This window comes from Marmota flaviventris, chromosome 2 (genome assembly GCF_047511675.1).
Source record: "Marmota flaviventris isolate mMarFla1 chromosome 2, mMarFla1.hap1, whole genome shotgun sequence".
NCBI lineage: Eukaryota > Metazoa > Chordata > Mammalia > Rodentia > Sciuridae > Marmota > Marmota flaviventris.
The window spans coordinates 26087831-26099447 of NC_092499.1; the positions used below are offsets into that span (position 1 = coordinate 26087831).

General features: G+C 40.3%; 1 protein-coding gene across 1 annotated transcript in view; it reads left to right on the top strand.

Annotated features, from left to right (window-relative positions):
• The window catches only part of Sptlc2 (serine palmitoyltransferase long chain base subunit 2), a 114545-nt gene extending 103148 nt beyond the window's left edge, over positions 1–11397 (top strand). The window contains exons 11-12 of the mRNA XM_027931642.2: positions 2113–2242; positions 5283–11397. Of these exons, the coding sequence (XP_027787443.2) occupies positions 2113–2242; positions 5283–5402 (250 nt within the window). The 3' untranslated portion in view covers positions 5403–11397. The remainder of the gene's footprint in view (positions 1–2112; positions 2243–5282) is intronic.
• Positions 11398–11617: the final 220 nt, after the last annotated feature.

The window sequence follows — 11617 nt, forward strand, 5'->3', positions numbered from 1 at the left end:
GAAAGGTCGAGCGGAGCATGTTATTGGATATTTACCAGGTGTGCTGATTACCCCAGCTGCTTTGGTTTGTGTGAGATGTACATAATGGAAGCCCTCAACCTGGGACAGCTTTCTTTGTATTTGAGAAGTCCAGATGTACAATGAAACTAGAAGACATTTGAAAAGCAAATGAACAATAATTACATTGAATAATTATATCGAACAGTTGTATGCAAAATTACACTGGAGCTGTAGAATAAAGGAGTGATCTGCTTAGTATGGGTTCCATAAAAAAGGTACCTTGTTTTGATGTGTTTTTCTTTTTGATGGGGGATTGTTTTTGTTTGTTTTAATTATTTTTTCTTTTTTAGTTGTAGATGGACATAATAGCTTTTATTTTATTTGTTTATTTTTATGTGATGTCGGGAATCAAACCCAGTGCCTCACGCATGCTAGGCAAGCACTCTACCACTGAGCCACAACCCCGGGTGGGAGAGTGGGGTTGTTTTTTGAGGCAGGGTTTTGCTGTGTTGTCCAGGTTGGTCTTGAACTCCTGGGCTCAAGTAATCCTCCTACCTCAGCCTCCCAAGCACTAAAGGTATATCTTTTTGAATGGGTGAGTTTTGATCCAGATTTTTAGTATAAAATTAGAATAAGGATCATTTCTCCCATTTGCTTAAATTCATTAAGGGAGCAAATATTTATGTTTATCTTTGAATCCCCAGTATCCACCTCAGTCTCCAACACTCAGAAGGCACTCAGTAAATGTTTATTGAAGTGAATATAAGAGAGAAAAATTAATTGGGGAGCCTAGAAGAATGATGATCCCAAAGACTATGAGAGAGAAGTTGGGAAGAGATGCTTACTAAGGGGAAAAGAAGAGTGCAGGTTTCAATACAGAATTAGAGGGAGTTGGCATTATGTCCTACAAAGAGAGTGTTAGGGAATCTTCTCCCAGTGGAATTATCACAGGTATACTTGAGCTATCAGATCTGAAGGACTCAATCTAGAACCCTTTGTTTAGAGAGGACTGTGCCTCATCTGTCTGCACAGGTGAAACTGAAGAGGGTGGAGGAGAACTGGGGTGATGTGCTGGACAGTTAGGGAGCGTGATCAACAGATACGGGGAGCTCGGGCTCATCTGACCTGGGAGCATGGAGAAAGCTATGCAGGTGTTAGAGAGTAGGAAAAGACTGGCACTGATGTATTGCCAGATGTGCAGGATATTTTTCTCAAACAAGTATTGTGAAAAAAATTAATGGAAAAGTAAAATAGAAATAAGGTAGGTCAATGAGGGAAAAACAGAACAGCATAATTTAATAAACAAAATTAAGTGAAAATTAGGATATGTTATTTAGTCAAGATTCAGATGTGGAGTAAGGCCATAGGACAGCTGACTTGGAGTGAGAGGTAGTGCGAGCAATTAGCCAAAGCCACTGGCCAGCTACCTGACAGAAACTAGAGGCCGCTTGCCGATTGGTCACTCTGCCAGCAGATCTGTGTCATGTTATAGCCAGTCCTGTCTATCTCCATAACCTTAAGACTATTGAAACTGCCAAGCTTAACATTTTTTTATTTGTTCTAATTAGTTATACATAGTAGCAGAATGCTACTTTCCATTTCTCTGGTTGTGCACAGTGTAGAGTTGCATCACATGTGCAGTCATACATGTACCTAGGGTAATGATGTTCATCTCATTCCACCATCTTTCATACCCCCGTGCCCCCTCCCCTTCCCTCCCTCCCATTTGCCCAATCAGAGTTCCTCCTATCTCCCCGTGCACCCCCCAAGCTTAACATTTTAAGGACCAGGTTTTTAATGCAAGTTTATTTTGAAGCCCTTGAACCACTGTTAATAACAAGGGTACTTTTTTTTAAGACTGTAATTATAAATCTCTTTAGGCAAACCCTGTTACACTGGTCTCTGCCAATTATATTCTTTTACCTTGTGAAGGAAATCATACAGAAGACCACCACCTTAGGATTGAATAAACGAGTTGTGAATTGTCAGTTTTAACTTTAGAAGAAGTTAGAGGAAGTGATGTCTACATCACTAGAGTTTAAATCATTCCAGACAGCAAGACCTTTGCTTTATACTGTTCTTCATTTCTTTTCCTCATTTTCCCCTTTGTAGCGCCTTTGGACGAGAGATGCTAAAGCGAAACATTGGTGTAGTTGTGGTAGGATTTCCTGCTACCCCAATTATTGAGTCCAGAGCCAGGTTTTGCCTGTCAGCAGCTCATACCAAAGAAATACTTGATACGGTAAGTGGACACTTTCATCTTGGTGTAAACATGCCTTATACTAAAAGAACCCATGTATCACATACATGAAACCAATCATTTGTTGATCCGAATGTTTTCTGAGTACCTAAGACAGCAGTGGTGCCCAATGCTACTTAAAACTGCCATTTACAAGAGAACTACCAAGTGTGTAGCATCACACCAGATCCAGTGTCAACCAAACTCTGGAGAATTTTCCAGATTCATCATAGCATTCTGTCTCTATGGACTCCACAGTTGTGCAGTTCTTTTCCATCCTGTCTGTCTCTGTTCCAAGCTTTCTGGTTATTGTCATGTATGTAGAATTTTCTATCTTAAGCTTTTTCTCCTCCTTGATTGGCTGAGTGCAACTCATTCTGTATATTTCCACTTAAAGGAAACTTGCTCAGGTCTTTTCCTCTTGATAAATAAGACTTTTATTTTTGTGTTTCTGGGGATCAAACCCAGGGCCTCATGCAGGATGGGCTAGGCAAATCCTCTACCACTGAGCTAGATTCCAGCCTTCCCATACATAAATCTGAAAGTTAGGAGCTAAGTCTCATTTTATATGTTCAGCACCTGTCACAGTGCCAAGTATAGTTGGGGCTCATAACTATTACTGAATTTAATTATTTATGATTTCAGTTTATTCTCATCTCTTGATATTGCCTCTTGATATGCTGTTGTTTCATATCTAAGATTTCAGTCTTCAAGTTTTTTAAACTTCATTTATTTATTTATGTATATATGTATGTATGTATGTGGTGCTGGGGATTGAACCCAGGGCTTTGTGCATGCAAGGCAAGCACTCTACTGAGCTATATCCCCAGGCCTTATTTATTTATTTTTATGTGATGCTGAGGATTGAATCCAGGACCTCATGTGCTAGGCAAGCACTCTGTCATCGAGTTACAACCCCAGCCCTCGGTCCTTAAATTGTAAAGTTTTGTTTTCTGAACTGAGGGTATAGCTTAGTGGTAGAACACATGCTTAACATGCACAAGCCCTGGCTTCTATCCCCACTCTCCACCCCCCTGCTGCTGAAAAGGTATGCTTTGTGCAAATTCATAAAACTTTAGAATGTGACATCTGAAAAAAAAAAAAATTGCTGGAAATATTAATTCGGGGCTGGGGTTGTGGCTCAGAGGTAGAGCGTTTGCCTAGCATGAATGAGGCACTGGATTTGATCCTCAGCACCACGTAAAAATAAAAAAATAAAGGTATTGTGTCCATCCACCACTAAAAAATAAAAGTTAAAAAAAAAGAAATATTTATTAATTGGTTTGAGATCTGATAATAATCCCAAAGAGTTTTTATATATTTTTTGTAAGGGGGGGGCGTTACCAGGATTGAACTCAGAGGCACTCAACTACTGAGCCTCATTCCCAGCCATATTGTGTATTTTATATAGAGATAGTGTCTCACTGAGTTGCTTAGTGCCTCGCTCTTGCTGAGGCTGGCTCTGAACTCAATCCTCCTGCCTCAGCCTCCAGAGCTGCTGGGATTACAGGCATGCGCCATCATGCCCGGCAAGAGTTTTTATACTGGGCTGGGGATGTGGCTCAAGCGGTAGCGCGTTCGCCTGGCATGCGTGCCGCCCGGGTTCGATCCTCAGCACCACATACAAACAAGGATGTTGTGTCCGCCAAAAAAACTAAAAAAAAAAAAAAAATATATATATATATATATATATATATATATATATATATATATATATATTTTTTTTTTTTAAAAAAAGAGTTTTTATACTTTTAGAAGTTTATTATAATAATTTGATTGACATTTTGTATTTCTAAACAGCGGAAGACTTTTTACTTCCTATTTCTACACAGCAGAATTTCTACAATTAAGAGTTTATTCTGCCAGGTATGGTGGCTCACACCTATAATCCCAGCACCTCAGGAGGCTGAGGCAGGAAGATAGCAAGTTCAAAGCTAGTCTCAACATCTTAACAAAGCTCTAAATAATTCAGGGAGACCTTGTCTCTAAATAGAATATTAAAAAAAAAAAAAAAGAATTGGACTGGGATGTTGCTCAGTGGTTGAGGGCCCATGGGTTCAATCCCCAGTAAACCCCCCTCCCCCCCAAAAAAAGAATTTATTCTACTGGGTGTAGTGGTCCATGCCTGTAATTCCAATGACTTGGGAGGCTGAGGTAGGAGGATTGCTTGGGCCTAGCTGGGGCAACATACTGAAAGTCCTTGTCTCAGAAGGAATCTTATAATCTAGATCTACTTGGACTACTGTGGGTTTGTTTGGATGGTTTCTGTTGCTAATCTTTTTCTTTTTTACATTAAGGAAGAAAGATTCTTCTGAAGTCAGAGTTTCTAAATGCCCTTTTCCTTTGTGTTATTAGTAAATCCTATGAATTTTTGTTTTAAATTAATAAATCCTATGTCAGAGGTCAAGGGTTCAGTGGTTAATGGTTTCTCCCAGCTGAAATTTAAGCTTAAATTGCTTCCCTGTGAGTTTCATTTAAATCTCTTCTCAGAGGTACCACTGTCCTGATAACATATTGAAGCCCAGCTCTTATTTGTTTTTTATATTTTTCATATTTTTTTCTTCTGCTGAAATACATAAGGAATGCTATTGATGTCCTTTTTCTCTCTCAAAATACTGATTTTTAAAAATTAAGTTTGAGAACAGATGAATGTGTCTTCTTACTAATAATCAGCTCTGAAATATAAGGTATACATTGTCATACAAAATTGTAGCAACAAGATTAAGCAGGTTTACGCAGTGTCACAGAATTTGGGAAGTCACAGTCAGCCAGTGTATTTCCTTTCCTACCGAGCATATCCTAGCCGTTACATGTATACACATATAACCTTTATCCTGCATACCAGCTATTCACAAGTCATTATTTCTGGTCAGCCTGAGGCCTTGTTCAAAAGCAGCTCTTCCCATAGCTGTGTGTGGTCTGGTTTGAGTGAATGCACTGGACACACCAACCTTACCATCATTGCTTTGGGCCCAGTAAACCATCAAGCGTGCCTGCGTCCTGCTGTCCCTGACTGACGTCTGCCTCATCTGCTGTGTCTTAGGCTTTAAAGGAGATAGATGAAGTTGGGGACCTGCTGCAGCTGAAGTATTCCCGCCACCGGCTGGTGCCTCTACTGGACAGGCCCTTTGATGAGACCACATATGAGGAGACAGAAGACTGAGCCTTTCTGGTGCTCCCTAGAAGAACTCTCTCACCAAGGACAGTGTGGCCTTTCTGAGCCAGTTCCAGGAACCACACTTCTGTGGCCATCTCACATGAAAGACATTTCCTCAACTACTGAAGGTGGCCACCTCTGCTCTAAGTGGCATTTTGTAAATAGTAAGAACAAAAACTGCTTCACATCCTTTCTTTGCTAAAAACCACCTTAAAAAAAAAAAAAGTGATTCACTTTGTCCATTAAAAACATGTTTTATTTTATAGCTCTTCTACTTGTGAAGTCATGCTGGCTCTTGCCTGTCTGGCTAACCACCCAGGCTTTGCCCTCTCTAGCACTTTGCAGGCTTGGGTCCAGCAAGGTTTGCTGCTGGCCCTGGCTCTCCAGCCAAGAGACTCCCCCGGCCCTCCTCCCCCTGGGAGCAAGTGCCTTCCACATTTTTCCCTCCAGGTCTTTGAGGCTGCCCACCTTGAAATCCTTATTTAACTGGTCAAGTAATCAACCAAAGTCATAACTTTATTCATAAGTTTAGCCTTTTAAGAAAAACAGTAAACGATGATAGTGCCAACTGTGTAACTGGTGGGGGGCTCCGAAGACCTTGATCTTATTCCATTTTTTGTTCTGGTTACCAGATGATTTTTTTTCTTTATCTAATATTTCTTCATATGGTCACAGTCTGAGAGTGTGTCCAAATTCTAAGTGCTTTTTCGTGCTTTCAAACTCTAACCCTGACATCTCCCACCTCTTACTGAAAACACACATCATTTTGGAGGCCCAATTCCTGCCTAGTCAGGCCTGTCTGATGAAGGTGATGGACTCCTCCTCACTGATCACCATGTTGTGAATGAGGCTGCTCCATGGTGAAGGCTCTGCTGGCAGGTGATGTGGCAAGAGTTGGTACCTCCAGGATGGTTGTGGTTGGGTTTCTGCCTCCTTTCTACTTTTCAAAATCATGACAGCCTCTGACTGGGCCTGGGACCAGATTAGGATTTAAACTGATATAGGAAAATGTTGGTCAATCCTTGCTCAGAAATCATTTATCATGTTTCTATTTCAGGATTAAAGTTATTAATTTAACCCTTTTAGAAGCTGACCCACTTAAAATTACTCTTTTGAATTCTAGTTCTTTTATTTTTGATGTCCTCAAACAATTTTAACCTGGCTTATGGAGCTAGATTTTCCCTGTGCTTCCATTGTATAGAATTTTCTTTTTTCTGAGAAATTCTAATAGGAATCTGATCTATTTCCTAAACTGGAATATCCCCTATTTTGACTGTTTTCATACTGTAACCAGGTAAGGGAACTTCTTTCAGAAAGCTTTATACTGCTTGACCAAAGAACATACCTGAGAATCACCATTTTAAAGTTTTTAATTTTTCTTCAACCAAAGCTCAAGTGAAGAGAACATTTGGCTTTATTGTACCCAAAATCAGTTTGTCTTTTAGTAGCCATCAAGTATTATAGGAGAAGGATTGGGAACAGAATGAAAAAACAGTGGATGATAGTTGTTTTGCAGATCTGATTTTGAAATTGCTCCTTTTATTAGTAAAGATTCCCAGTCCACATCCTGTGTCTCCCCATCAGCTGTGGCATGTTGTGCAGATGCACGTGGTGGAAGATATCAGCAGCGTCGTTGTTTGTGCAGTTTTGTTTTCATGTCCCAAGTGTAAGTTATCTTTGGTCATTCAGTGTCTGAGAGCTTTAAGCCCTTGCGATATTCCAAAGTTTTATATCACTTTTTTTAGAAAACAGACAAGGGTGAATAAAAGAACTAAGGAGAGATGCAGGGAATATATTTAGCATGTCCAAGTTAAAGTAAAAGAAAGACTACGGTGACTAAAATAACTTGCCTGTAAAATTAAGTACATTGCTAACCTTTGCTGCGCATCTAATTCCCCACTCTAGAATTGGTCTGCAATACCAGATAGCTTTTGCATTGCAGTTACTAATTAAAGATGTAGGTGTAGGGTTTGCAGAAGTCACAAACTTTAATCAATGAACTTATCCGCTAGTCTTTTTTTTTATTTTGGCTTGCACAAAGTTACTGCAAATTAAAATGTCAGTATGGGCATTTAAAATTATAAACACACATGTCACTTTGTTGATGAGAAGTTGTTTCAGGATAAATGTAATTAAGAGTTTATTTTGAAGAGACAAAATTCCTGTGATCTATCCAGGATCTTTGTACTTTGTAGAGGACAAAATGTTATATGTATATTGCATGTGGCTGGTTGTCTCTACTTAATTGTAATATAAATTTGGGGGGTCCAGTTATATCCTACATATCATTAATTATCCAACTTCTTGGGGAAGTACAAGGGTATATAAATACAGTCATACTCATTGAGAATGATCACAAATCTGGGATAAGCAAATATTGTTTAGTACAATTTGACATGGCCTGATGCAAGAATCTGGTGGGATTGAAACTGGCCATGGTAGCACATGCCTATAATCCAAGCTACTTGGGAGGCTGAGGTGTAAGGATTCCAAGTTTAAGATCAGCGCGGACAATTAGCAAGACCCTCTCAAAAAAAAAAAAAAAATTAAGGGGCTGGGGGTCTGTCTCAGTGGTAAATGCCCCTGGATTCAAACTCTAATACCACACACACACAGAAAAAAAAAAAAAAAAAAACATATTGTACTTCAAATAGGTTGCAGTTAACCATTCCTACCAAAACTGGTGATGTGAGTCAGTTGATAGAGGTTGGACTAATACTTTTTCTTGCCCTTCTTTGTTGCATTGACTTTATTCATTTCAGGTGTAGAGTTATTCATATGATCATATCAGAAACCAGGAAGTGTACAGCTAGGAGACACAAAATCACATACAAATAATGGCCTAAGTAGCAGTTTCTCCTAACTCTTTTTTTTTTTTTTTTTAACCCAAGGGCATTCAACCACTGAGCCACACCCCTATTCCTTTTTACTTTTTATTTTGAGACAGGGTCTCACTAAGTTGGTTAGGATCTCACTAATTTGCTGAGGCTGGCTTTAAACTTGTGACACTCCCACCTGTGCCTCCCCAAGTGACTGGGATTATGGGTGTGCTCTACTGTGTCCAGCTCTCCCATCTTTATTTTTTTTTATTTTTATTTTTTTAATTTTTTATTGTGGGTTGTTCAAAACATTACAAATTTCTTGACATATCATATTCCACACTTTGATTCAAGTGGGTTATGAACTCCCACCTTCACCCCATACACAGATTGCAGAATCACATCAGTTACACATCCATTGATTTACAAATTGCCATACTAGTGTCTGTTGTGCTCCGCTGCCTTTCCCATCCTCCACCCTCCCATCTTTATTTTAAAAGCTTTATCCTAGCAGGTGACAAGGAATTTGAAGCACTTTTTTTTTTCTTTTGAGCACTTTAAAATCTTTTTTTTTTTTTTTTTTTTTTTTGCTTTAGATTAAAAAAGAAAATCCCTTTTAAAAACAGATTCTAGTCCTCAGAACTCCTCAATACTGCTTGTTTGAAGAATCCAGCCACTTAGTCACTATCTTAAACTCATTGGGGGAAGATTTCAAACAGTGAAAATCAGCGTCTTCCTCAAGTGGACACAGAAGGTGGACAGGAACCTCTTACACGGCTTGCCCCACTCCCATTCAGAGGCCAAGGAATGGAACATTTTCCTACTGAGTTGTCTCTATAATACTTCTCTTCATTTGGCCTGCCTTTCTTTCTGTATCTTCCAGTTCTTGATTTCTTTTTTATTTCTTTTTTTTTTTTTTTAAACAATTCTAGCTCCAGAGAAACTGATATATATGGTGGTGCTGGGCTTGGGCTCAATAGCTCAGACACCCTGGTCCTCCTTGTACACTCAGCCTTATGTTTCAAGAGGAGGCAGGGGACTATTCCATCCCTCCTTAATTAAGGGGTCCTGTATCTAAGTTTCTCACAGCTGATGTGGTCCAGCTGAACTGTCAGTGTGTGATACCCTTTGCTTCCCACCTATTAGTGAAAACCAGGCAGAGTAGCTTACTTGGAGAGATTTCTGACTTCACAGGGGAAAGGGGAAATGATGATCTACCACGACCTCCCTGTTCTCTCTTTTCTAAATCAGGGAGGATTTCTGGTCCCCCCAAATACTGGATTGGAACAGTGTAGAATTGCTGGTCACAGCATGGCAGCAGAGAGAGACCCTGGCTAATTCTTATTTTGTAAAGAGTTGCAGTCTTGTGCCAAACCCACCTAAAAATGGCTAAATGCAATTGTTCTCTTGTATAGGAAATTGTTAAGACCTGACTTTAGGGTCCCTTTTCTCTCCTGATGTTCTAGATAAGCCACAATGGATTTTATTCTGTTTGCTTCAACTGTGTGGTTAGAACAAGAGGGACAGCAGTGTTTTTTCTTTTCTCAGTGCCTATACTCAACAGAGATCAGAAATTGGTGAGCATTTCACACGGGTATGGAGTCAACTTAGCCCAAAGGGGTTGTGGAATGTGGTAAAAGTAGTATGAAAATCTAGGACTCTTCTTGGCTGCCTAGCTAAGAATCTATCTATAGATTTGTTTGTTTTTTCAGGGTGGGAGTGCTAATCCGTTTATTTTCCTGGCCCCAGAACCTGTAGGTGTGCTGCTACCTGCTTAACACAGAAGCTCAGTATGCAGCAGGCATCTCAGTCCATTCAGCCAGGTACCAAAGTACCTTCCATGTGGAGAAAAGCGTGTCCCTTCCTCTCCTCCGCTTTGCTCACATGAAATGTGTGTCGGGCTCCTAGCCAGTTGCTGTGTGTCTAGCCAGAGAACTGACTTAGAGGGCTGGCTTCCGCCTCACACAGGAGAAACACTAGGGCTTGCCAGTGATCCCCTGGCTTTACTTGTATACAAAATGCTGCTGTTCCTTTGTCATTTCCAGTGACTTCTGTTTTCCAAGCAGCTTTTTGCTATGGAGTCTTTTCTAGGGAAGGAAAAAAGGGGGACTAGTTTGCTTCCCTCGTTAAAATGGTCATTCTCGTCTTCCCTGCAGGGTCTGGAGATATCCCATTCCCAGTCCACTCTGGTGCCAGGAGCTGTGGATAGGTTTTGTTTACTGGGTAGCATACATGATAAATGGCCTTAAGCTGTTATTCTTTTTGGTATGATGAGTTATATTAAACTGACCCTAAAGAATTCAATGGCTCCTACGCTGTGTTCTTAATGAAGCAATACCCAAAGCTCTGTTCTTCTGAGGCAGTGGTAAGGGGGTTGAATGAAAGCTACAAACCAGGGCAGCACCCTGACATCGTGCTTTCTCAGCATCTGCTTTGTTGCCGTGGACGTGGTGAGTGGGTCCGTCCACAAGGAGACTTGAGCCAGCTCAAAGTTTGCTTTTTCCAACTCAGTTTCCATGTTTCTTATGCAAAACTTGGTTGCTTGGCCTAAAACTTCCTGGAAAGTAGGGGCCATACCACTGACCAGGGTGGAGTGGCGGCTTGTCTTCATTCGTAGTGTTGTTACTTTGGTTAGAATCCTAAGAGCTTCCTTGCTGGCTCTTTACAGGACACTGGGAATCGCCCTGTCAGTTCAGCCAACAGGCCCCCCCCACCATCTTGATGATCCCTCTCTGACAAAGGCAGCTAACAGTAAGGGAAGGGGGAAAGAGAAGAGGAAATGCTGATGGGAGGCCGAGATCTTATTCATTGGTCCATGTGTTTCCACTGACCAAGTTACTTGTAAACTGGAATTCACAAGGTGTGCTGTGATGACCCCTTTCCTTTGCTGTAATGTTCATATAGTCTGGGAAAGGAAAAGAAGGGGAAATGTAAATAAAATTTTTTAAAATTTTAGTAATGTGTTAAAATGTCACTCTTCCATACCCTGCCTTTTTGCCAGATGATGATTTTTTATTTTTATTTTTTATTGTATGACTGTGAAGTTATAAATAATGAGTTAGGGTGGTGTATCAATTTTGAGAGTGCATGTTAAGATCTAAAGGGGAACTATTTGAGATGACTTAAGAATCATCCCATGCAAATATATATTGTTTTGCCCTAATAAAATGTCCATAAAGACATATCTGCCTTTATTCATTTAACTAAGAAATATCGAGAGCTCTATCTCTGTGCCATCAAGTACACGGAACATTATCAATCATAGCAATGAATAGATATGCTTCCTACCTTCCAGTAAACAAGCGCACAAACAGATACATCATTTTATAAACACTAAAGACTGTTGAGGAGGGCTGGGGATGTGGCTCAAGTGGTAGCGCGCTTGCCTGGCATGCGTGCAGC